Source organism: Oncorhynchus mykiss, chromosome 18 (genome assembly GCF_013265735.2).
Source record: "Oncorhynchus mykiss isolate Arlee chromosome 18, USDA_OmykA_1.1, whole genome shotgun sequence".
Classification (NCBI taxonomy): Eukaryota; Metazoa; Chordata; class Actinopteri; order Salmoniformes; family Salmonidae; genus Oncorhynchus; species Oncorhynchus mykiss.
Window position 1 is genome coordinate 64,221,321 of NC_048582.1, and position 27,689 is coordinate 64,249,009.

The window sequence follows — 27,689 nt, forward strand, 5'->3', positions numbered from 1 at the left end:
AATGGCAAAATGGGTAGAATTGCTGGAATTTTTCTTTAAAACAGCGAAATATTGTCTCTGCAGCCAAGAGGGGAGCCACTAAAATGTCTGGTCTGAGACGGCGCCATTGGCAACTCACACTACCATACCTCTTATAAACACTGATAAGCCTAACACCTACTATGATTTGGCTATGACACGCCAAGCACAACAAGCTCTAGCTAGGTGTGGCCTACAGTGTGTACTGTGTAGCCCAACTCGAAAGAACAAGAGTTTTTTGCACTGAAAGGATTCAGTAATGACGACCTCAAAGCGGAGGTGAACAAAGGCTCACAAGGACTTTAAATAAAAGTGCAGATGCAAATTTGAACATGCATTTTCAGTTTGTCATCATCAGCGCTTGGACTCAAGGGAGACTATAGTACCATAGATCAGTAACTAATTCTTTACAATATATATATATATATATATATATATATGCCATTTAGCAGACACTTTTTTCCAGACAGACACAGACAGACATTCAGACACAGAGACAGACATGCCTGTGAGACAGACAGACAGACAGACAGACAGACAGACATGGCTGTGAGACAGACAGACAGACAGACAGACAGACAGACAGACAGACAGACAGACAGACAGACACAGAGACAGACATGCCTGTGAGCCAGACAGACAGACAGACAGACAGACAGACAGGCAGACAGACAGACAGACAGACACAGACATGGCTGTGAGACAGACAGAAAGACAGACAGACAGACACAGACAGACAGACAGACAGACAGACAGACACAGACATGGCTGTGAGACAGACAGACAGACAGACAGACAGACAGACAGACACAGACATGGCTGTGAAACAGACAGACAGACAGACAGACAGACAGACAGACAGACAGACAGACAGACAGACAGACAGACACGGCTGTGAGACAAACAGACAGACAGACAGACAGACAGACAGACATGGCTGTGAGACAGACAGAAAGACAGACAGACAGACAGACAGACTGTCTGTCTGACCATACTGTCTTCATTGGCTACGCTGTAGATTCCCTTTCCTCTTACACCTGACTCCCATTTCCAGCTAACCTATCGTCCACAACAGTTGAGCAGGTGATCTGGACTTGAGGGCTGATGTCCCGAAGAGATCACCTTACCGGCAACACAGGAGACCCTCATAATATACAGACAGACCATTTTCAAAATACTGAGGTCTGTTTACGTCTGCATGTGATTTAAGACACAATCTCTCGTGACAAAACAGGACTATTTGCTTTCATAAACCAGGTGGTTCAAGCCCTGAATGCTGATTGGCTGAAAGCCGTGGTGTATCAAACTGTATACTATGGGTTGCGTCGTGCATAGGAATAGTCCTTATTCATGGTATATTGTCCATATTCTTTATTTAACCTAATATCATATACCAAACCACACCTCGTCTGGCCTTATTGCTTAACTCTAGCATTACATAAACACTGGTGTCTGGGGTGTGTATGCAAGGGTGTGTGTCTCTCCTCTCTCTTTCTCTCATTACCACTCTCCTCTCTCTAGGCTCCGGGCATGCACTGACTCATCAATATGAGAGGAGTGGCAGCACCATAAAAGTGTTCTCCTGTCTCCCAACAGATGCGGCTTCCCTGCCAGTCTCTCTGCCCCCCAAACAGAAAGCTGACCCTGTCCCAGTCTCTCTGCCACCCAAACAGAAAGCTGACCCTGTCCCAGCCTCTCTGCCCCCCAAACAGAAAGCTGACCCTGTCCCAGTCTCTCTGCCACCCAAACAGAAAGCTGGCCCTGTCCCAGTCTCTCTGCCACCCAAACAGAAAGCTGACCCTGTCCCAGCCTCTCTGCCCCCCAAACAGAAAGCTGACCCTGTCCCAGTCTCTCTGCCCCCCAAACAAAGCTGCTTCCCTGCCAGTCTCTCTGCCACCCAAACAGAAAGCTGACCCTGTCCCAACCTCTCTGCCCCCCAAAAAAGGGCTGCCCCCCTGCCAGTCTTTCTGCCTCTCTCCATACAGCAGTTAGCTACTTCCCTCCCAGTCTCTCTCCATAGAGCAGTTAGCTACTTCCCTCCCAGTCTCTCTCCATACAGCAGTTAGCTACTTCCCTCCCAGTCTCTCTCCATAGAGCAGTTAGCTACTTCCCTCCCAGTCTCTCTCCATAGAGCAGTTAGCTACTTCCCTCCCAGTCTCTCTCCATAGAGCAGTTAGCTACTTCCCTCCCAGTCTCTCTCCATACAGCAGTTAGCTACTTCCCTCCCAGTCTCTCTCCATAGAGCAGTTAGCTACTTCCCTCCCAGTCTCTCTCCATAGAGCAGTTAGCTACTTCCCTCCCAGTCTCTCTCCATATAGCAGTTAGCTACTTCCCTCCCAGTCTCTCTCCATACAGCAGTTAGCTACTTCCCTCCCAGTCTCTCTCCATACAGCAGTTAGCTACTTCCCTCCCAGTCTCTCTCCATAGAGCAGTTAGCTACTTCCCTCCCAGTCTCTCTCCATAGAGCAGTTAGCTACTTCCCTCCCAGTCTCTCTCCATACAGCAGTTAGCTACTTCCCTCCCAGTCTCTCTCCATACAGCAGTTGGCTGGGGCTGGGGGTGTGGCGGGGGTGTGGCTGCGTTGAACAGACAGGTGGGAATGTCTTGTAGAGATTTGTATGGTCTTGGAATTCTTTCCAACCCCAGTGTCAGTTCCTTGCTCCTCATCTACAGGGCCAACTGTCCACTTAAATCATCAGTTCAGGCTCCCTGTACAAAAAGGGTCTTGGGTTGAGTTTTGGCTTGTCCCAGGCAACTTTTTGTCAACTCCTAGATGTACGAATAAGAACAATATCAGATAAGTCTCGCAGGAAATCTATAAACATTTACATTTTCTTTCAAGTGCTGTTTATGGATATTTTATCTCCTATCTAGGAGGTTAAGAACATGGTGAAAACAGACGCAGGCAGGAGGAATCCTGGGTAGACGGTGAATCAAAACGCGGCAGGCCTGACAGCGACCCCGGCCTGTTGACCATAATAGGTGCTGAGAGGGTTTGGTGGAGCGACTGCAGACCCAGTCTCTGTCTGGTCCACAGGAATGCCTGAAGAGTTATGGGATGGTACCAGCGCTGGGGGTGGGAGAGATTGAGCTACCAACCGTATGTCTCTTATGACAGGAAACCGACAGCAACCAGAGCAGGGTTCATGCTGGGAGAGAGGAGAGAGGGAGGAGTAAGGGAGGAGAGAGAGAGGAGAGAGGAGAAAGGGGCTTGGAGGTTTCTCTGTAGGGTCTGTCGAGGCAAGGGGACCATCTTCTCTGCTGCCTGAAGCCCAGTATTGAACTACTAAAGGTCTGCTCTATTCTAGCAATAAATTACCACAGGTCTGCTCTATACTAGCAATAAATTACCACAGGTCTGCTCTATATTAGTATTCAATTGTCACAGGTCTGCTCTATATTAGTATTAATATACTACAGGTCTGCTCTATATTAGTATTAATATACTACAGGTCTGCTCTATATTAGTATTAATATACTACAGGTCTGCTCTATAAACTACTACAGGTCTGCTGTATAAACTACTACAGGTCTGCTCTATAAACTACTACAGGTCTGCTATATAAACTACTACAGGTCTTCTCTATAAACTACTACAGGTCTGCTCTATAAACTACTACAGGTCTGCTATATAAACTACTACAGGTCTTCTCTATAAACTACTACAGGTCTGCTCTATAAACTACTACAGGTCTGCTATATAAACTACTACAGGTCTGCTCTATAAACTACTATAGGTCTGCTATATAAACTACTACAGGTCTGCTCTATAAACTACTACAGGTCTGCTCCTTAAACTACTACAGGTCTGCTCTATAAACTACTACAGGTCTGCTATATAAACTACTACAGGTCTGCTATATAAACTACTACAGATCTGCTATATAAACTACTACAGGTCTGCTCTATAAACTACTACAGGTCTGCTATATAAACTACTACAGGTCTATTATATAAACTACTACAGGTCTGCTATATAAACTACTACAGGTCTGCTCTATAAACTACTACAGGTCTGCTATATAAACTACTACAGGTCTATTATATAAACTACTACAGGTCTGCTATATAAACTACTACAGGTCTGCTCTATAAACTACTACAGGTCTGCTATATAAACTACTACAGGTCTGCTATATAAACTACTACAGGTCTGCTATATAAACTACTACAGGTCTGCTATATAAACTACTACAGGTCTGCTATATAAACTACTACAGGTCTGCTATATAAACTACTACAGGTCTGCTCTATAAACTACTACAGGTCTGCTCTATAAACTACTACAGGTCTGCTCTATAAACTACTACAGGTCTGCTCTATAAACTACTACAGGTCTGCTATATAAACTACTACAGGTCTGCTATATAAACTACTACAGGTCTGCTCTATAAACTACTACAGGTCTGCTCTATAAACTACTACAGGTCTGCTCTATAAACTACTACAGGTCTGCTCTATAAACTACTACAGGTCTGCTCTATAAACTACTACAGGTCTGCTATATAAACTACTACAGGTCTGCTATATAAACTACTACAGGTCTGCTCTATAAACTACTACAGGTCTGCTATATAAACTACTACAGGTCTATTATATAAACTACTACAGGTCTGCTATATAAACTACTACAGGTCTGCTCTATAAACTACTACAGGTCTGCTATATAAACTACTACAGGTCTATTATATAAACTACTACAGGTCTGCTATATAAACTACTACAGGTCTGCTATATAAACTACTACAGGTCTATTATATAAACTACTACAGGTCTGCTCTATAAACTACTACAGGTCTGCTCTATAAACTACTACAGGTCTGCTATATAAACTACTACAGGTCTATTATATAAACTACTACAGGTCTGCTATATAAACTACTACAGGTCTGCTATATAAACTACTACAGGTCTATTATATAAACTACTACAGGTCTATTATATAAACTACTACAGGTCTGCTATATAAACTACTACAGGTCTGCTATATAAACTACTACAGGTCTATTATATAAACTACTACAGGTCTGCTATATAAACTACTACAGTTTATTTTTTTTATATATACAGGAGTATGTGGACACCCCTTGCAATTAGTGGATTAGGCTATTTCAGCCACACCCGTTGCTGACAGGTGTATAAAATAGAGCACACTGACATGCAATCTCCATAGACAAACACTGCCAGTAGAATGGCCTTACTAAAGAGCTCAGTGACATTAAACGTGGCACCGTCATAGGATCCAACGAGTCAGTTCGTCAAATTTCTGCCCCGGTCAAATGTAAGTGCTGTTATTGTGAAGTGGAAATGTCTAGGAGCAACAGCGGCTCAGCCACGAAGTGGTGGGTCACACAAACTCACAGAACGGGAGTGCTGAAGTGCATAAAAATCATCTGTCCTCAGTTGCAACACTCACTGCCGAGATCCAAACAACAGTGGGTTAACTGCCTTGTTCAGGGGCAGAACGACCTTGTCAGCTCGGGAATTCGATCCAGCAACCTTTTGGTTACTTGCCCAACGCTCTAACCACTAAGCTACCTGCCGCCCAGCATTTCAACATCTGGGTTTGGCGGATGACAGGAGAATGCTGCCCGAATGCATAGTGCCAACTGTAAAGTTTGGTGGAGGAGGAATAACGGTCTGGGGTTGTTTTTGTGGTTCGGTCTAGGCCCCTTAGTTCCAGTGAAGGTAAATCTTAACGCATACAATGACATTCTAAAGGATTCTGTGCTTCCAACTTTATGGCAACTTTATGGCAACCGTTTTGGAAGGACCCTTTCCTATTTCAGCATGACAGTGGCCAAAACGAGGTCCATGCAGAAATGTTTTGTCGAGACTGGTGAGGAAGAATTTGACTGGCATGCACAGAGACCTGACCTCAACCCCGTCAAAGACCTTTGGGGAGAATTGAAACGCCAACTGCGAGCCAGGCCTTATCGCCCAACATCAGTGCCCAACCTCACTAATGCTCTTGTGTCTGAATGAAAGCAAGTCCCCTCAGCAATGTTCCAACATCTAGTGGAAAGCCTTCTCAGAAGGGTGGAGGCTGTTATAGCAACAAAGGGGGACCAACTCCATATTAATGCCCATCATTTTGGAATTAGATGTTTGATGTGCAGGTGTACACATACTTTTGGTAATGTGGTGTAGTTTGAGGCAGAGAAATATAGAACATAATCGGTCTCTACCACCGAATGCAGTTCAGGGGTTCAGGTATCTGTGACCCCTAATGTAAAGGCAGAGGGATAATAACCCCTAATGTAAAGGCAGAGGGATAATAACCCCTAATGTAAAGGCAGAGGGATAATAACCCCTAATGTAAAGGCAGAGGGATAATAACCCCTAATGTAAAGGCAGAGGGATAATAACCCCTAATGTAAAGGGAGAGGGATAATAACCCCTAATGTAAAGGCAGAGGGATAATAACCCCTAATGTAAAGGCAGAGGAATAATAACCCCTAATGTAAAGGCAGAGGGATAATAACCCCTAATGTAAAGGCAGAGGAATAATAACCCCTAATGTAAAGGCAGAGGGATAATAACCCCTAATGTAAAGGCAGAGGAATAATAACCCCTAATGTAAAGGCAGAGGAATAATAACCCCTAATGTAAAGGCAGAGGAATAATAACCCCTAATGTAAAGGCAGAGGAATAATAACCCCTAATGTAAAGGCAGAGGGATAATAACCCCTAATGTAAAGGCAGAGGAATAATAACCCCTAATGTAAAGGCAGAGGGATAATAACCCCTAATGTAAAGGCAGAGGAATAATAACCCCTAATGTAAAGGCAGAGGATTCAGACTGCTTACAGTAGACTACCCTGAGAGACTCAGAATAGCTTCCTCTACCCCAAACCTTCAATTTGCAAAAGAAAGAAGGCTTTTCAACCAGGTTGAATATTGTCAAACGTAATGCTCGTCTTCTCCATGTTGTGGCAACACCTAGACTTGTGAATTGGCCTTTCTGTGGAGAGAAGATCATGTTGGGCTGAGAGGGGATCATTTGGAGGGTTTGGGGAAGCAACCTCACCAGGAAAGAGTGGTTCTTACGGTTCTTAATTGCTTTGGCAAGTGAAGAGACTTGTCTTTGGACACACGTAAATTCAACTGCACCAGGTCAGTATTTAACAAGTTACATTTTCACATCAGGCTACTACTGGCCACATGACATTCCAGTAGAGACCAGCGGGATAGGATACTGTCACTAGGATACCTGGAGGATCATGGGTAGTCATGTAACAAGGAAGGAATGCAATCTCTGTCACCTGGCAACCTGAAATGGAACCCCACCAAAAATAGCCTGGCAACGCAGAATTCCTCAACAATGTACAGTTTGGAATTGTGGCAAAGCGGCTCAATACAGTTCTGGTGCTGATCCTGACCAGACACCTCCTATGTGTGAACAACGTGGTCGGGTCCATTTAGTTACGGCTGGTATTTTTGCATCTGCATTTAGACGCACAAAAAAAAAGATCCTTTAATTGAAGGGGGTTTGACTCAAGACACTTTGTTTTTGCAGCTTCACTGCAGCGGCCGTCCCCCTTTTTCTTAGCTCCTTTTGGGGCTTTGTTTCCACCACCATATGGTGCAGACCTCATGGAAGCAATCCACTAAAAACAACAGGCCTGCACTTACCCATTTATTTTCTAACGCCACAAGAGAATGAATCGCTCTCTTGTTTATGCATTCTGCAAATGACCCAGGATAATTTCTTGTTCTCAAACTAATTAGATTAGTTCAGTGGGTTTCAGGGTTATTGCAATAAGGTGCATGAGAATGAGGGGGAGATGACGGCGTAATCAGCCAGCAGCATTCAACCTTTCCTTCCTTAATGAGCAGGTTCACACCACCCCTTCTACAACTCTAAGGCATTAAACACACCGAGAATCTCACTGCCAATAGACTGCCGATAGACTGCCGATAGACCGCCGGTAGACTGCCGATAGATGGCCGGTAGACTGCCGATAGATGACCGATAGACTGCCGATAGACTGCCGATAGACTGCAGATAGACTTATCACAGTTCCTTCTCTTGTTAGATGAAAAGAGCTACCTGCTGCGTACCGACCCGGCAGTGACGTACCGACCCGGCAGTGACCAACCGACCCGGCAGTGACGTGCCGACCCGGCAGTGACCAATCGACCCGGCAGTGACGTACCGACCCGGCAGTGACGTACCGACCCGGCAGTGACCAACCGACCCGGCAGTGACCAACCGACCCGGCAGTGACCAACCGACCCGGCAGTGATGTACCGACCCGGCAGTGACGTACCGACCCGGCAGTGACCAACGGACCCGGCAGTGACGTACCGACCCGGCAGTGACCAACCGACCCGGCAGTGACCAACCGACCCGGCAGTGACGTACCGACCCGGCAGTGACGTACCGACCCGGCAGTGACCAACCGACCCGGCAGTGACCAACCGACCTGGCAGTGACCAACCGACCCGGCAGTGACGTACCGACCCGGCAGTGACCAACCGATCCGGCAGTGACCAACCGACCCGACAGTGACGTACCGACCCGGCAGTGACGTACCGACCCGGCAGTGACCAACCGACTATACCGACCGACTATAACAGAGATGCTCGTCAGTGGCCAACAACTTAACTTTGTGCCAATCAGAGAGCACGAAGCCAACCAAAAAAAGGTGAAAGATAGAACATCTATGGATGAGCCAGTCACACTTCATATGCAATGTAGGCTATGAGATGGTAGCTAGCTCAGTGCACAGACACAATGCACACGACACTGGCAAGGTACAACAACGAAGTTCTACAAAATACCAAACATTAAGCCAGATAGCTTGGAATCTCTTAACCCACCTAAGCAATATGCATGGATATGCATTGGCAAGCAATGCTACTACTACCTTCTAGTTTGGAGTATTTTCAAAGGTAACAACCCCAATTTCAGCCTTTGTCCAACCCATTCAATAAAAATGTTTTAAAAATGCATTCAGGTGAGAGGTTGTGGGTGGGGGAACTTGCTCATAAATATTCATTGTAGGGGGTGGGTAAACATAGCTGTACCTGATCCCAACACTTCTTCACTAAAGCATACATACCAGAAGTCCACTGGCACGCTCTGGTAATAAAATGATAAAATGATGTGCATCACAAGCAAATACGGCGCTGGATAGTTAGCTCACAGTGGTAAGACAATGAGTTCCTGACATCTATTGCCACTTGCAGTGTAAGGCTGAATCCCCCATGGGATGCAAACAAAATGTTTAAATGTGGGTTGTGTTGGGAAGAAAAGTGTAATCATCACCTTGAAAATGAAAATTAAGAGCTCAATTCAATCCAACCCATATTGCAGTATTTACCATGTAGCTCTTTTCCCTGTGGTCAATGTAACTCACAGACTGTTCTTGGGTACTGTATTAAAAACCTACAACTACTACCAGGGTGACCCCCCTTCACAGCTAGGCTTTCACTTTTCAATTAAAAGTGTGTGGGCACGAAATTAATATTGTAAATTAGAACTCACAATTATGGAACTATGGGGAAACTGTCTTAGCAGACGGCGCTACCAGACATCTATCAGGATGATGACTTCACACTCAGTACTCTGAATCAGCTCAGGTAACATGTTAAATAAATCCACTGATGTACCTGATGTCCCACATACAGGTCATGTACTTTAGTCTAACATCTAGACGCAAGCCAATCACTTTTTACAAACATCTACCAAGGTAAACGTAGGATGGGATAAATAACACACAAACAATAAGTATTCAAAACAATCGTGTGTTTTCCTTCTTTGGGCCTGTTTTCTATGGCTGAGCTGATCATGAGAATAACACTCGAAACACTTGAATGCATGTTTCATTGGTTGTTAATAATAGCTCAGCTGTCTCTATGAAGCACAACTGAAAGCTTTAAGAACCAACTGAAAGCTTTAAGAACCAACTGAAAGCTTTAAGAACCAACTGAAAGCTTTAAGAACCAACTGAAAGCTTTAAGAACCAACTGAAAGCTCTAAGAAACAACTGAAAGCTCTAAGAACCAACTGAAAGCTCTAAGAAACAACTGAAAGTTCTAAGAAACAACTGAAAGCTCTAAGAACCAACTGAAAGCTCTAAGAAACAACTGAAAGCTCTAAGAACCAACTGAAAGCTCTAAGAACCAACTGAAAGCTCTAAGAACCAACTGAAAGCTAAAAGAACAAACTGAAAGCTCTAAGAAACAACTGAAAGCTATAAAAAAACACCTGAAAGCTCTAAAATCCAACTGAAAGCTCTAAGAACCAACTGAAAGCTTTAAGTTAAGCCCATTCTAACACAGAGGTAATGTTATTTCTCAAGTACAGACACATTTTCTGTTTTGAGTAGTCTGGATGGGTTTAGAGAGCATATATTAAACATTACACAAATCTACTGAAATCGCTAGACAGTCAGGAGAAAACGTTTCTGCAGCGTTAACAAATACATTTTCTCGTAATAGCTGTTAATTATCACGTTTAATATTTCGATCTGGATGAGGAGAACATTATCAACTATGACACACATTTTGAGATACGTCACTTAAGGTCACCTACTGTTAAGAAGTCCAAACCGCCAGCTGTGTGGACACTTTCCAAACTTAATGAGAGTATTAGATTTCTGTGCTTTGCTCTTCAATGCCATAGTGCAATGCACGGCAAAGGGCACAACACTTGTACTGACGCTGAGGATTTAGAAAGAAACAGCATAAATGACTGAGTCCTTGTGACAAAAAACAAGCAACGCAGTAATTGAATAATTACCATAAATGTTGAAATATTGTAGTGTCCTTATCAAGAGTGATAACCTGCCACTTGATGGCAATGCTAGCATTGACCAAAAGACAAGTATAAATAAGGACACTGTTTCATGCGAGGCAAATTGAAATGTTAAGAAAGAGGACAGGTGTTGGTTCACATCTAATTAGACTCGTCTATCTTCATAATTAATTATTCCTCAGCAGTTCATGGCAAAGGCAAAGCAGCACTCCTGTTGCATCTGTCAATAACATGCAATATTGTTCTAGGCTATACAAGCAATACATACTGCCAGTAACTTACTACTACCTACCCTGCAAAATCACCTGAAACGTTGTCCTTCCTACCCTGCAAAATCACCTGAAACTTTATCCTTCCTACCCTGCAAATTCACCTGAAACTTTATCCTTCCTATCCTGCAAATTCACCTGAAACTTTATCCTTCCTACCCTGCAAAATCACTTGAAACTTTATCCTTCCTACCCTGCAAAATCACCTGAAACTTTGTCCTTCCTACCCTGCAAAATCACCTGAAACTTTATCCTTCCTACCCTGCAAAATCACCTGAAACTTTATCCTTCCTACCCTGCAAAATCACCTGAAACGTTGTGTCTCAGTATGTGAAATTAACTTCAGGTATGAGTCCTGTTACATCTGTCAATAACATGAAATACTGTTGTCTATATGTACTGCCAGTAACTGTGTGTCTCAGTATGAATAAACGTTAGGTATGAGTCCTGTTACATTTGTCAATAACATGAAATACTGTTGTCTATATGTACTGCCAGTAACTGTGTGTCTCAGTATGAATAAACATTAGGTATGACTAAGCTGTAACAACACTGTAGAAACCTACTTTATAGCAACAACCTCCTGGAACGTTTTGTAAACGATCAGATCATAAAGATACAGACAATAAAACTGTCAGTTGACCCATCTAGACAAGAACAGAGTGAACGGAGAACGTACCATGAGCATGTGTGTGGTCCAGGGGGAGGTCGAAACATTAAGTCAATATAGACAACATTCCACATAATAAGCTCTACAAATACAGATGGTACTGCCTTCAACACCAGATCAAAATGCTGGAATATACCACAGCTAAGAACATAAAACTGCTAAAAAGAAGCCGAACAAAACAACTCCACAACAACGAGGATTAAGGTACAGTTCAATAAAATTATTTTGAGAACCCTGTGACTCGGTTTTCGAAAAAGATTGAAAAAAAGCGTTTACAATCTTTAATAATTTGGGTTTCGGCTGACTTGAAACCATTTCAAATTACGTGAAAATAAACAATATTCACATTTTTCTAAGCCTACTCTTTGTATATTGAGGCCTACAACAAGAGAGATCATACCTCTGCTGAGCATTGGGTTAGCGCATTATCAGCACAGATTCCACAGGGAGAAAGATTATCAGGGTAGGATCAACATCCAGGGTCCCTGCTTCTTGACGGAGGTCTCCTTAATTCCACGTCCATGCCGGAGATTCATTTATTCCATTGTCTTTTCTTTGGTCTTGTTGTTGTTGGCGGCAGGGTCTTTCTGAAGTTTGTAAAAGTTGTCTCTCTTCTTCCACGTGTGTCTTCAGAGGTCACAGGTCATAGCAGTCCTGGGTTCCACTGGAGCACACATCACAACGCTTCTCTCTCTGCAATCACACCCCATAAAAAAAAAGGAAACACGTAAAAATCAAGGAAGCACAAAAAAAGTGAAATCAACACAATATATTCTTTAAAGTCTACATGTACCTTAACATGTATGCACATTAAACATGCAAGTAAACCTCTAAATTCGTCTCAAAACAATAGCTATAAAGATATCTATAACAATAGCTATAAAAAGTCATAAAACGTATGAAGGCCATACTGACCGACATTTTGCCTTCCATGTGATTTCGAGAGAGAGAACAATGATCAGTAAAAACACAATTAATGACGCGGTCATTACAAATCAGAGTCAGTCCTGTGCAAGGCATCATCCAACTGCCGGGCTGTCGGTCTCATGAATGAATGGGAGCTCTAACGGTAGACCCTCTGGCAAACCAAATTGGACACAGGAAAACAAACCTTCCCCAGGAACACTATTTTCTCCAACTCTTCTCGACGACTCATCCTGTCCAACCTGTCTGAGATGTAATGGCCTATGCCGTGCCCACTACAGTAGAAAAAAACACTGAACAATAGTGGAGGAAATAAAGAACACACCCTGATAGACAGATCATGAACACAGAGGCTAAACTGACTCATCAGAGTTCTAAAGAGGAGAGGAGAAGAGAAGAGAAGAGAAGAGAAGAGAAGAGAAGAGAAGAGAAGAGAAGAGAAGAGAAGAGAAGAGAGGAGAGGAGAGGAGAGGAGAGGAGAGGAGAGGAGAGGAGAGGAGAGGAGATAACCACATTTTTTTGCATACTCTGCTCCTAATCAATAGGTTTATCTGTGTCTGAGTGATGGTTAAGGGAATTTCTAAGCTGGCTAGCCCAAAGTGCATTATGGAAGTCCTAAGATAAAACACAAACACACACAAACACAACTTCTAAGTCTGGTGTAGAAAAGAGGTGCGGATTCTTATGTGATAAAGGGCTAATCCTGATCTAAACCTACAAGAAATGTCTACCAGACACAGACAGCAGGTCTGGAAACGTAGGCCTCTTGATTTATCCCTAATATAAAACAGAAAGTGTCTAGGCCCACATCACTACACCTTCCCAAACCACACCATAGGCCACTGCTGCATACAGAGCCCAGTACAAGCCACCCCCATCCATATGGCTGGAGGAGGTACAACAAGCAATTGTTCAAATACTGACTTGCTTTAACAGGTGAACACACTCAGGGGGCTTCCCAAGTGGCGCAGCGGTCTAAGGTACTGTATCTCAGTGCTAGAGGGGTCACTACAGACCCTGGTTCAATTCCTGGCTGTATCACAAAAGGCCGTGATTGGGAGTCCCATAGGGCGGAGCACAATTGGCCCCGCGTCATCCAGGTTAGGGTTTGGCCGGGGTAGGGCGTCATTGTAAATAGGAATTTGCTCTTAACTGACAAGAACAAGGCCCACTTTCTATCCCTTTGAGAGCCTTGTTGTTCAGAATATATGAAAAACATGTTTCTGTTAAATGCAACAGTTGTGTGAAATAAAATAACTATTACAGGTTATTGACAGTGGGATGGACTTTTTAAAACAAAAGAAAAGAAAAGAATAAGCTGTATAAACAACTATTATAGGCTACTCTAACCCTGGACCCATTTTCCCACAAACCTGGAAAAAAACTATACTGAACAAAAATATAAACGCAACAAGTCACATGTTGGTCTCATGTCTCATGAGCTGAAATAAAAGATCCCAGAAATGTTTCATATGCACAAAAAGCATATTTCTCTCAAATTCTGTGCAAACATTTGTTTACATCCCTATTAGTGAGCCTCAAGTTTTGAGGGAGCGTGCAATTGGCATGCTGACTGCAGGAATGTCCACCAGAGCTGTGGCCAGAGAATTGTATGTTAATTTCTCTACCATAAGAGAAATTGAGAAATTTCTAGAGAAATTGGCAACACGTCCAACCGGCCTGCAGACCACATGTATGGGGGGGTCGTGTGGGTGAGCGGTTTGCTGACGTCAACGTTGTGAACAGAGTACCCCATGGTAGCAGTGGAGTTATGGTATGGGCAGGTATAAGCTACGGTTAACAAACACAATTGCATTTTATCGATGGCAATTTGAATGCACAGAGATGATTAAGTTAACTGATTTCCTTATAAGAACTGTAGCGCGGTAAAATCTTAAAAATTGTTCCATGTTGCGCTTATATTTTTGTTCAGTATATTTGTTTGCCAATGTGTTATTACACAGTTTTACCGCTAGCAATTACTGCTGTCCATCCTCTCAAAGTAAACATGTGAATTATGTCAGAGGGTTAAGGAAAATCACAAGTTTCCTGCCTCTCCTGGTTGCATGTATTAAACCACCAGAGGAGGTGTCTAGTCACTTGCAAAAGCATTAAACTGAATATTTAAAGGCACAGTAGACCAGTGTGTTCCATTGTAACGGCAGATTTCCTCCTCTTCGTCTGAAGAGGAGTAAGGATCGGACCAAGATGCGGTGTGGTAAGTGTTCATGACGATTTTAATAGAAAAGCACTGAACACTATGAAATACAAAAACAATAAACGAATACGTGAAATAACCAAACCGAAACAGTACCGCGTGGCGACAAACACTCACACGGAAACAAACACCCACAAACCAACAGTGAAACCCAGGCTACCTAAATATGGTTCTCAATCAGGGACAACGATAAACAGCTGCCTCTGATTGAGAACCATATCAGGCCAAACATAGAAATGGAAAAACATAGAAAAACACACATAGACTGCCCAACCCCAACTCACGCCCTGACCATACTAAACAAAGACAAAACAAAGGAAATAAAGGTCAGAACGTGACATGAATAGAGTGCTTTTTGTTTTAAAAGCAAAAACATCATTCAAAGTGAGAAAATATATGTGAGCAGGCCTTTACTCTTGTCTATTTAAGTGAATGGATATTAGGGGGGTTTCCTAGACAACGGTCAGAAATGACTATACAGATATTATACAGTATGTCTAATGATAATTTTCGATTTCAATGTGTTTTCACTGAGATACAACCGCCTCCAGAAAAATGCAAAACTTTGCTGTATGGTAATGAAGGGTGCCTGAGTCGACAAAACAAATCTAAATCTTCATCAATAAACGTATCACCATTTGACCTCATTTCTGTAATAGTCTACGTCTCAAATTACATTAGGATCGTCGCCGTCTACAATTCTTCAGGGAGACATAGATGTGTTTAATCTACTCTAGTTAAGGTTCTCAGGGAGCCATGGATGTGTTTAATCTACTCTAGTTAAGGTTCTCAGGGAGACATAGATGTGTTTAATCTACTCTAGTTAAGGTTCTCAGGGAGACATAGATGTGTTTAATCTACTCTAGTTAAGGTTCTCAGGGAGCCATGGATGTGTTTAATCTGCTCTAGTTAAGGTTCTCAGGGAGACATAGATGTGTTTAATCTACTCTAGTTAAGGTTCTCAGGGAGACATAGATGTGTTTAATCTGCTCTAGTTAAGGTTCTCAGGGAGACATAGATGTGTTTAATCTACTCTAGTTAAGGTTCTCAGGGAGACATAGATGTGTTTAATCTGCTCTAGTTAAGGTTCTCAGGGAGACATAGATGTGTTTAATCTGCTCTAGTTAAGGTTCTCAGGGAGACATAGATGTGTTTAATCTGCTCTAGTTAAGGTTCTCAGGGAGCCATGGATGTGTTTAATCTGCTCTAGTTAAGGTTCTCAGGGAGACATAGATGTGTTTAATCTGCTCTAGTTAAGGTTCTCAGGGAGACATAGATGTGTTTAATCTGCTCTAGTTAAGGTTCTCATGGAGACATAGATGTGTTTAATCTACTCTAGTTAAGGTTCTCAGGGGGCCATGGATGTGTTTAATCTGCTCTAGTTAAGGTTCTCATGGAGACATAGATGTGTTTAATCTGCTCTAGTTAAGGTTCTCAGGGGGCCATGGATGTGTTTAATCTGCTCTAGTTAAGGTTCTCATGGAGCCATGGATGTGTTTAATCTGCTCTAGTTAAGGTTCTCAGGGAGACATAGATGTGTTTAATCTAAGGTTCTCAGGGAGACATAGATGTGTTTAATCTGCTCTAGTTAAGGTTCTCATGGAGACATAGATGTGTTTAATCTGCTCTAGTTAAGGTTCTCAGGGAGCCATGGATGTGTTTAATCTGCTCTAGTTAAGGTTCTCAGGGAGACATGGATGTGTTTAATCTGCTCTAGTTAAGGTTCTCAGGGAGACATAGATGTGTTTAATCTGCTCTAGTTAAGGTTCTCATGGAGACATAGATGTGTTTAATCTGCTCTAGTTAAGGTTCTCAGGGAGACATAGATGTGTTTAATCTGCTCTAGTTAAGGTTCTCAGGGAGCCATGGATGTGTTTAATCTGCTCTAGTTAAGGTTCTCATGGAGACATAGATGTGTTTAATCTACTCTAGTTAAGGTTCTCATTGAGACATAGATGTGTTTAATCTGCTCTAGTTAAGGTTCTCAGGGAGACATGGATGTGTTTAATCTACTCTAGTTAAGGTTCTCAGGGAGACATAGATGTGTTTAATCTACTCTAGTTAAGGTTCTCAGGGAGCCATGGATGTGTTTAATCTGCTCTAGTTAAGGTTCTCATTGAGACATAGATGTGTTTAATCTACTCTAGTTAAGGTTCTCAGGGAGACATAGATGTGTTTAATCTGCTCTAGTTAAGGTTCTCATGGAGACATAGATGTGTTTAATCTGCTCTAGTTAAGGTTCTCAGGGAGACATAGATGTGTTTAATCTACTCTAGTTAAGGTTCTCATGGAGACATAGATGTGTTTAATCTACTCTAGTTGAGGTTCTCAGGGAGACATAGATGTGTTTAATCTACTCTAGTTAAGGTTCTCAGGGGGCCATGGATGTGTTTAATCTACTCTAGTTAAGGTTCTCAGGGAGACATAGATGTGTTTAATCTGCTCTAGTTAAGGTTCTCAGGGAGACATAGATGTGTTTAATCTACTCTAGTTGAGGTTCTCAGGGAGACATAGATGTGTTTAATCTACTCTAGTTAAGGTTCTCAGGGGGCCATGGATGTGTTTAATCTGCTCTAGTTAAGGTTCTCAGGGAGACATAGATGTGTTTAATCTGCTCTAGTTAAGGTTCTCATGGAGACATAGATGTGTTTAATCTGCTCTAGTTAAGGTTCTCAGGGAGACATAGATGTGTTTAATCTGCTCTAGTTAAGGTTCTCAGGGAGACATAGATGTGTTTAATCTGCTCTAGTTAAGGTTCTCAGGGAGACATAGATGTGTTTAATCTGCTCTAGTTAAGGTTCTCAGGGGGCCATAGATGTGTTTAATCTACTCTAGTTAAGGTTCTCAGGGAGACATAGATGTGTTTAATCTGCTCTAGTTAAGGTTCTCAGGGAGACATAGATGTGTTTAATCTACTCTAGTTAAGGTTCTCAGGGGGCCATGGATGTGTTTAATCTGCTCTAGTTAAGGTTCTCAGGGAGACATAGATGTGTTTAATCTGCTCTAGTTAAGGTTCTCATGGAGACATAGATGTGTTTAATCTGCTCTAGTTAAGGTTCTCAGGGAGACATAGATGTGTTTAATCTGCTCTAGTTAAGGTTCTCAGGGAGACATAGATGTGTTTAATCTACTCTAGTTAAGGTTCTCAGGGAGACATAGATGTGTTTAATCTAAGGTTCTCAGGGAGACATGGATGTGTTTAATCTACTCTAGTTGAGGTTCTCAGGGAGACATAGATGTGTTTAATCTGCTCTAGTTAAGGTTCTCAGGGAGACATAGATGTGTTTAATCTACTCTAGTTAAGGTTCTCAGGGAGCCATGGATGTGTTTAATCTGCTCTAGTTAAGGTTCTCAGGGAGACATAGATGTGTTTAATCTACTCTAGTTAAGGTTCTCAGGGAGCCATGGATGTGTTTAATCTGCTCTAGTTAAGGTTCTCAGGGAGACATAGATGTGTTTAATCTACTCTAGTTGAGGTTCTCAGGGAGACATAGATGTGTTTAATCTGCTCTAGTTAAGGTTCTCAGGGAGCCATGGATGTGTTTAATCTGCTCTAGTTAAGGTTCTCAGGGAGCCATGGATGTGTTTAATCTGCTCTAGTTAAGGTTCTCAGGGAGACATAGATGTGTTTAATCTGCTCTAGTTAAGGTTCTCATTGAGACATAGATGTGTTTAATCTACTCTAGTTAAGGTTCTCAGGGAGACATAGATGTGTTTAATCTGCTCTAGTTAAGGTTCTCAGGGAGACATAGATGTGTTTAATCTGCTCTAGTTAAGGTTCTCAGGGAGACATAGATGTGTTTAATCTGCTCTAGTTAAGGTTCTCAGGGAGACATAGATGTGTTTAATCTACTCTAGTTAAGGTTCTCAGGGAGACATAGATGTGTTTAATCTGCTCTAGTTAAGGTTCTCAGGGAGACATAGATGTGTTTAATCTACTCTAGTTAAGGTTCTCAGGGAGACATAGATGTGTTTAATCTACTCTAGTTAAGGTTCTCAGGGAGACATAGATGTGTTTAATCTGCTCTAGTTAAGGTTCTCAGGGAGACATAGATGTGTTTAATCTGCTCTAGTTAAGGTTCTCAGGGAGCCATGGATGTGTTTAATCTACTCTAGTTAAGGTTCTCAGGGAGACATGGATGTGTTTAATCTACTCTAGTTAAGGTTCTCATGGAGACATAGATGTGTTTAATCTGCTCTAGTTAAGGTTCTCAGGGAGACATAGATGTGTTTAATCTGCTCTAGTTAAGGTTCTCAGGGAGCCATGGATGTGTTTAATCTACTCTAGTTAAGGTTCTCAGGGAGACATGGATGTGTTTAATCTACTCTAGTTAAGGTTCTCATGGAGACATAGATGTGTTTAATCTGCTCTAGTTAAGGTTCTCAGGGAGACATAGATGTGTTTAATCTGCTCTAGTTAAGGTTCTCAGGGAGACATAGATGTGTTTAATCTACTCTAGTTAAGGTTCTCAGGGAGACATAGATGTGTTTAATCTGCTCTAGTTAAGGTTCTCAGGGAGACATAGATGTGTTTAATCTACTCTAGTTAAGGTTCTCAGGGAGACATAGATGTGTTTAATCTGCTCTAGTTAAGGTTCTCATGGAGACATAGATGTGTTTAATCTACTCTAGTTAAGGTTCTCAGGGAGACATAGATGTGTTTAATCTACTCTAGTTAAGGTTCTCAGGGAGACATAGATGTGTTTAATCTACTCTAGTTAAGGTTCTCAGGGAGACATAGATGTGTTTAATCTACTCTAGTTAAGGTTCTCAGGGAGACATAGATGTGTTTAATCTGCTCTAGTTGAGGTTCTCAGGGAGCCATGGATGTGTTTAATCTGCTCTAGTTAAGGTTCTCATGGAGACATAGATGTGTTTAATCTGCTCTAGTTAAGGTTCTCATGGAGACATAGATGTGTTTAATCTGCTCTAGTTAAGGTTCTCATGGAGACATAGATGTGTTTAATCTGCTCTAGTTAAGGTTCTCAGGGAGACATAGATGTGTTTAATCTACTCTAGTTAAGGTTCTCAGGGAGACATAGATGTGTTTAATCTGCTCTAGTTAAGGTTCTCAGGGAGACATAGATGTGTTTAATCTACTCTAGTTAAGGTTCTCATGTCCTATAGGATTTTTATATTTTACATAACTGTTTAATTTCATGAGGCTTCAAACTATGTATATTTTCATTAATAATGTATTTATACAGCAGCACCTACATGTGGAATTTTGTACAAAGATACACTGCAAAGTGAGAGGCTGGCCTCACAGCAATTCGGGAAAAAAAAAATCACCCTAGAAGAAGTTGTGCAAACTCTAAAGCCATATGTATAACAAACACAAAACCACCCATTGTTGCTTTCTCCGACCGACGACGAGACTCAAATCCATGCGTCAGCCATAAAGCTCCTTCCCTATACATTGCCCCCCCCCCCCCTCCAAAGAACTCACAGATGGGGAAACAATTTACACTTCAAATATACCTACCACAATTCAGCAGAGACTTCACACAGCTCTTATCAAACTAACTGTTTGGATCTTTTCTCTCCGTTTTGAAAGAAGCCGTCCTTGTATAGAGTAGTAAACACGACAGAATACTGATGTTACGTCTCATTGTTTTTCCATAATTCGCTAAATTACTAAAAAAAAAGCCAAACTAAAATTGTCTTAGAAAATGAGACTAAAGAGTGGCTTCGCACATCAGTGGATTATTGTGACAAAACATTTCCCAGTGTAAACTTAATTAAGGGTTTGTGAAGTGCATTGTGTATCATTCAGATTCAGTAGTAGGTACACGGCTACAGTGAGGACAAAGTTGACTTTGAGAAGTGGATATTTTTTAGCGGCCAGATACTTTGATGTATATTATGTATAATAAATACAATTTATGCACGTGTGTGTTATCACTATTAAGTTGTTATTCATATGCACAACATAAATATTTGGTACATAAGACATACGGGTAGCCAATACAATAAATAAATAGCCTGTTGTTATACATTGTTGAGACTATGTTTTAACTCTCTACCCTCCTCGAATGATGGAAAGCCTTTATTTGCTTTGGCCACGTCATTAAAGAACGTTCACTGACAAGAGGGCTTTCATAGACAGGATCTGTGACTTTTCCTGACGTATGTTGCCGTGTAGGCTGGTTGGTTGGTTTCGCAGTTTACGGGAAAGAGTACGAGGCATCTACTGGAGCCAACATGATCATTTTGTGTCATGTAAAAAATAAAAAATTGTCATAACAACGTCACTACAAACCAAGTCTAAGAGAAGCTGAAAAGTTGGTGATTTAGAGTTGTGTTCAGATAAAATAAATATATTTTCTTACAACCTGAAAAATAGTAAGTTTAGATCGACAGAAACACTGGCTAAAAGTAAAACGTTATGCCTTGAAAAAGGCCAGACCTTTAGGGGGTTATTTGCTACAATGTCCATGGTTACAATGTATCTATCAAGTTCATACACACACCGAGGGTATAGTGTAACTGTTCTGCACTACTAGTAAGACAGTTTTACATGCCTCTGAAAGCAGCACTTTGCCCCAACAGCTGAGTAGCAAACCAAACTACCTCACCTCCTCACTAAAGCAACGAAGCAGGTATCACAATGGTAGAAATATATGATCTTTATAACACTTTATGACAACATTATGAAAAAGCTAAGTTAAGTTTCTGTAAAGTGGGCTGCTTCATTAAGATACCCAGTCATGCTAGTCTAAACTTTATGAATTCCCCAGACTCACACACACACACACACACACACACACACACACACACACACACAGAGACACACACACACAGACACAGACACACACACACACACACACACACACACACACACAGAGACACACACACACAGACACAGACACAGACACACACACACACACACAGACACACACACACACAGACACACACACACACACAGACACGCACACACACACACACACACACACACACACACACACACACACACACACACACTGCACCTCAGTGTCATCTTGTTTGAGATTTAGCCTAATCCCCTCCACATGGATTGGAATATAGAAATGACTCACTTTTCCAAGTGGCCTGCTATACTTCAGGAATAAGACCAGAGGAGGTGTGGTATATGGCCAATGTACCACAACTAAGGGCTGCTCTAAGGCTCGGCGCAACGCGGAGTGCTTGGACACAGCCCTTAGCCGTGGTATATAAGCCATATAGCGCAAACCCCTGAGGTGCCTTATTGCTATTATAAAGTGATTACCACCGTAATTAGAGCATTAAAAATATATGTTTTGTCATACCTGTGGTATATGGTCTGATATACCACGGCTGTCAGCCAATCAGCATTCAGGTCTCGAACCACCGAGTTTATAATGACTTTTGAATAATGAACAAGTGATCCGTCATTGATAAAGTTCCCAGCACTTTGTTACACTTGTTTGTAACAAAATCACAACACGACTTGGGACATTCTAACAACCAAAAACGTAGAAATTCGACCGCATACGAATGCAATGTGGAAAGTTAAGAAAATGGGTTACTGGTGAAACATCTTTAATTGGAATTGTAACTAACCTAGCTGTGCCTCATTCATTGTAGTTAGTTGACATATTCTCCAGACCCAAGTGTGTTGCCATGCCTACGCGTTTTCTTATCTTTGACGAACATCACAGTTACGGAAAGTTTTACAAATTGAGTGTTAAACGTTGTTCAGTTCTCGACATGAATCATTCAACTTCAATATTAGACTATGAAATAAATACAAAAGTTTCAGAAATCCAATCAATTAGGCTACATTGTAACTTAATATAACCTCTGCCATGCGCTCTCTTTACGAACAATGAAAACAGAAACACACGATGCGCCAAATAAAATCCTCATAGTATCAGTGTGTGTGTGTGTGTGTGTGCAGACATAAAAGTAGATATTCTCAAGAAGATAGCGCTATTCTGTCCCCAACACCTATCTAGAATGCGTCGCGCTTTTACAATAATTAAACGAACGCTACAACACCCTGAAATCAAGTGATTAAATGAAACGGAGAGGAGAAAGTAAAGCTACAAACCTACTGCAACTCATGTTATTCTTCCTTCTCAATACGTGACCCCCTCTGCTTCTAGCAAGTAGCCAATTTCAATTTCTCATGCGTTTGACCCAACAAAACCTAAATGCCATGTGAAATCCGAGAAGCACTGCTGGGTTTTTTTTTTTCTCACAGCAAAGTAGCTCACAACTGATTCATGAAAATCCCTGAGCTCTTACATAACATTCGCTAAAAGCGAGCAGCATTCTGGTACTACTGTAGATTCACATCTAATTGCTCGCCTCTGTGCTAGTAACGTGCATTGATTCAGTTTGTCCTTACCTGTTGATTAAATTGCAATAGTCTTTGCAGTCTAAAAGATGGTGGAGCTTTGGCGTAAGCCATGAACCGTCTTTGTGTTGTTTGTTTGTTGATCTCGGGGTAGGCTATTATACATTTTTTTGTTACAGGGGATACACGATTTCAAATCTCGCCTGTGCACGTGGAATCAGGGTGACTGTGTATAATATTTAAAACGCCTGAGTCTGGATGGAAAAAGGAGGATTAGTTTGCAGTGATCTCAGTTCTTTATCAGAAATGTTATCGCTTGACAGGACCTCAGACTCCAAGCATTACGTCAGTTTCAAGACACCAACACTATTAATATCAAGAAGCCCTTGCGGAGGAAAGCACCACCCCAGACCGCTCGTTCTTAAAGGAACAGAAGCATCCCTGCTCCTCACTAACCAGCCGCAAACTATAACGCAATAATAACAAGTGAACCGTTTATCCACTTTGTCTGAAATGATCTAATATTCATCATATATGATTCTGTGATTGTATGTGTTTGGCTTAGTGTGAGTCCACAGATGGTAATCTCTCAATTTTATTTTATCCAATGTCTAATATAAAATATTATATGTTCATTAGGCTTGGCTATTTCTGAGTTATGTTATGGGTATACTATGTTGGTATACTACATCACTCTTCGATGATAGACATATTTTCTTACGTCTAAAAATCCTCACAATTCCAAGTCAATGTGTGGGGATACGGGTTAGTCGAGGTAATTTGTACTTGTAGGTAGGGGTAAAGTGACTATGCGTAGATAAACAGCGAGTAGCAGCAGGGTAAAAAACGAAGAGTTCAAGATTCTAGAAGGCAAAGCTTACAGGCTCCTATATTGCACCCTCTATACTCATAATGTTAACACTACTAGAAGTGAAGAGTTAACACGATTTCAAAACCTAAGGTTTGCAGGGCTAAAAATGTGACTTTTTCTGCAAAGAAAAAGGAGCTCTACATGCACATAACACGCCACACTTTAAATAAATATAAATACTATTATAATCGGGGTAGTTCAAGTCCCGGATGCTGATTGACTGAAAGCTGTGGTATATGAGACAATATACCACGAGTATGACGCAAAACTACTTGTTTACTTCTCTAACACCATTTTTAACCTGTTCACAATGGCAATAAGAGGAGGTTTGTGGTATAAGACCAATAAACCATCGCTAAGGGCTTTATCCAGGCACACTGCGTTGCGTCATGCATAAGAACAGCCCTTAGCTGTGGTATATTGGCCATATATGACACCCCATCGGGCCTTATTGCTTAAATATAGCCCCTCTTATTGCCTCTTCATTAAAACCACATGATAAATCAATCTGATGTGTTCCAGTGAACAGGGTTTCCACACCCCCTACAGGGGCTCCCGAGTGGCGTAGTGGTCTAAGACACTGCATCTCAGTGCTAGAGGTGTCACTATCGACCCTGGTTCGATCCCAGGCTCTATCACAACCGGCTGTGATCAGGAGTCCCATTGGGCCAGTGTTGTCTGAGTTAGAGGAGGGTTTGGCCGGGGTAGGCTGTCATTGTAAAATAAGAATTTGTTCTTAACTCCTTGCTAAAAAAATATTTTTGCACACCTGCAATAACATCTGCTGTGTGACTGATTCGATTTGAGCAGCTTGACGTTAAGCATCTCTAGCAGGGTTTGAGTGTGTATTTACAAACATTTCACAGAAGACAAAACTGGGGCTGCATGACAATGATGACAAAGACAAAGTGTGGGAATCCCCCATGAGATTATGAATGATAACAATAATAGTAATTCAAATCCATGAAATTGACTATGTTCAGTGGGTCATTTACTGCAGTTGTAAATTATATATATATATATATATAATATAATATATATATAAAGGACATTAGGGAAACAGACAAAGTGTGAAAATGGGAGATGGGTAAAAGTCTAAACATTGTCTAAACGTTTACTGCAGATGTGAAATGTATATTAATACACTGTTCCTCTCAGTGACAAACAGAACAGAACACATTTGATAATAAAGAAGTAGTGTCAATTTCGACGTGCATAAATTTGGTTTACAGATTGTAAATACTAAAGTGGAATTCATTCTAAGATGCACATGAAAATTGAAGTGAAAGTGAAATCTTTGAGATTCATATTAATCATATTAATAATAATAAAAATAATGTTTTGAATCCATTAACAAATTTCACTATTCATGTTATAATAGTTTATTTCATTATTTAAGAAATGCAACAAGCTTGTTTCAAAACAAAATCAAAGAAATGTATGCTTTGGTCAGTAGCTTATACAGCAAAACAAAATGCAAACATATTCATATTTTAAAATATGGTCCCTAGCAAACAATTAGCCATTATTTAAGTTATCACAACTAAAGAATAAAGAACAACACCAAAATGTACTAAAAAAAATGTGTACTCCTAATTTATTCAAACTAAATTTGAGAAATATGACATCCATGAATTAGATACTCACTCTGAGCCAATATACCTGTAAGCCTGCAAGAAGAAAGAAATAATTGAAATGCCATTTTAAAGCACAACAGTCCTCGGACAACTTCACACACTGTTACTGTGTTTCACACCAGAGTGAGAGAAGAAGAAAAACACTCCCAGTCATCGTTTGGTTCTATATAACACAAGCAGTCTTGAGGGAAAACACGATTTCAAACCACATTTTTTTAAACTTTTAGTTTTTACCAAAGAATGTCTAGAGAAATAGATCATCGCTCTTTAAGTCATGTACAGTGTGTGTGTGAGACCTTGTGTGTACTTGTGTGTACTTGTGTGCAAACTCTTTTCAAAGTTTGTTCAATGTGTATACAAAAGGGGATTAAAATTCAATCTTCTCATTGTGTGGTTTCGATTCTTCACATTGAAGTTTGAATATGGGTTTTCTAGCTTATGACAATGGACGAGTTATGCTGAAGAAATCCCAGAGCAGACTTGGCCTGACTCTTTCCACATTTTTTTTTACTCTTCCCGATTAAGGCAGGGAATATGAGATGTGAAGATGCATTTACATAAAGCAGTACTTGTCGACAGTTCACTATTCACTATGTACGCTTGTGTTTTGGTTGTTTTTGGAGGGTGGAAATTCACAAAGGAGTCACTTATTAAAAAAGGCATCTTGATGTGCTTACTTTCTTATGCAAAAATAAGACGATCTAGTGTCGAAGGACATCTGTCACCCTCCTTCTACAATACCCTGCTACTATGATAGTCACCATCCTTCTACAATACCATGCTACTATGATAGTCACCATCCTTCTACAGTACCATGCTACTATGATAGTCACCATCCTTCTACAGTACCATGCTGCTATGATAGTCACCATCCTTCTACAATACCCTGCTACTATGATAGTCACCATCCTTCTACAGTACCATGCTACTATGATAGTCACCATCCTTCTACAGTACCATGCTGCTATGATAGTCACCATCCTTCTACAATACCCTGCTACTATGATAGTCACCATCCTTCTACAATACCATGCTACTATGATAGTCACCACATCCTTCTACAATACCATGTTACTATGATAGTCACCATCCTTCTACAATACCCTGCTACTATGATAGTCACCGCATCCTTCTACAATACCCTGCTACTATGATAGTCACCGCATCCTTCTACAATACCCTGCTACTATGATAGTCACCACATTCTTCTACAATACCCTGCTACTATGATAGTCACCGCATCCTTCTACAATACCCTGCTACTATGATAGTCACCACATTCTTCTACAATACCATGCTACTATGATAGTCACCACATCCTTCTACAATACCCTGCTACTATGATAGTCACCTCATCCTTCTACAATACCATGCTACTATGATAGTCACCACATCCTTCTACAATACCATGCTACTATGATATTCACCACATCCTTCTACAATACCCTGCTACTATGATAGTCACCACATCCTTCTACAATACCCTGCTACTATGATAGTCACCACATCCTTCTACAATACCATGCTACTATGATAGTCACCACATTCTTCTACAATACCATGCTACTATGATAGTCACCATATTCTTCTACAATACCATGTTACTATGATAGTCACCATCCTTCTACGATACCATGCTATTATGATAGTCACCATCCTTCTACAATACCATGCTACTATGATGGTCACCACATCCTTCTACAATACCCTGCTACTATGATATTCACCACATCCTTCTACAATAGCCTGCCACTATGATAGTCACCATCCTTCTACAATACCATGCTACTATGATAGTCACCACATCCGTCTACAATACCCTGCTGCTATGATAGTCACCATCCTTCTACAATACCATGCTACTATGATAGTCACCACATCCTTCTACAATACCCTGCTACTATGATATTCACCACATCCTTCTACAATACCCTGCTACTATGATAGTCACCACATCCTTCTACAATACCCTGCTACTATGATAGTCACCACATCCGTCTACAATACCCTGCTGC

General features: G+C 41.3%; 1 protein-coding gene across 3 annotated transcripts in view; it reads right to left on the minus strand.

Annotated features, from left to right (window-relative positions):
- LOC110496680 (trichorhinophalangeal syndrome I) overlaps positions 1–23,517 on the minus strand; it is a 227,635-nt gene extending 204,118 nt beyond the window's left edge. Inside the window, exons 1-2 of one of the 3 annotated variants that reach the window (XM_036953490.1) lie at positions 23,218–23,517; positions 12,123–12,415 (exon numbers count right to left, since the gene is read on the minus strand). In XM_036953490.1, coding sequence (XP_036809385.1) covers positions 12,123–12,135 — 13 coding nt within the window. In that variant the 5' untranslated portion in view covers positions 12,136–12,415; positions 23,218–23,517. Of the gene's footprint in view, positions 1–12,122; positions 12,416–22,917; positions 23,055–23,217 lie in introns of those variants that run through there. The other 2 variants (XM_036953491.1, XM_036953489.1) reach the window with 2 other exon arrangements.
- Positions 23,518–27,689: the final 4,172 nt, after the last annotated feature.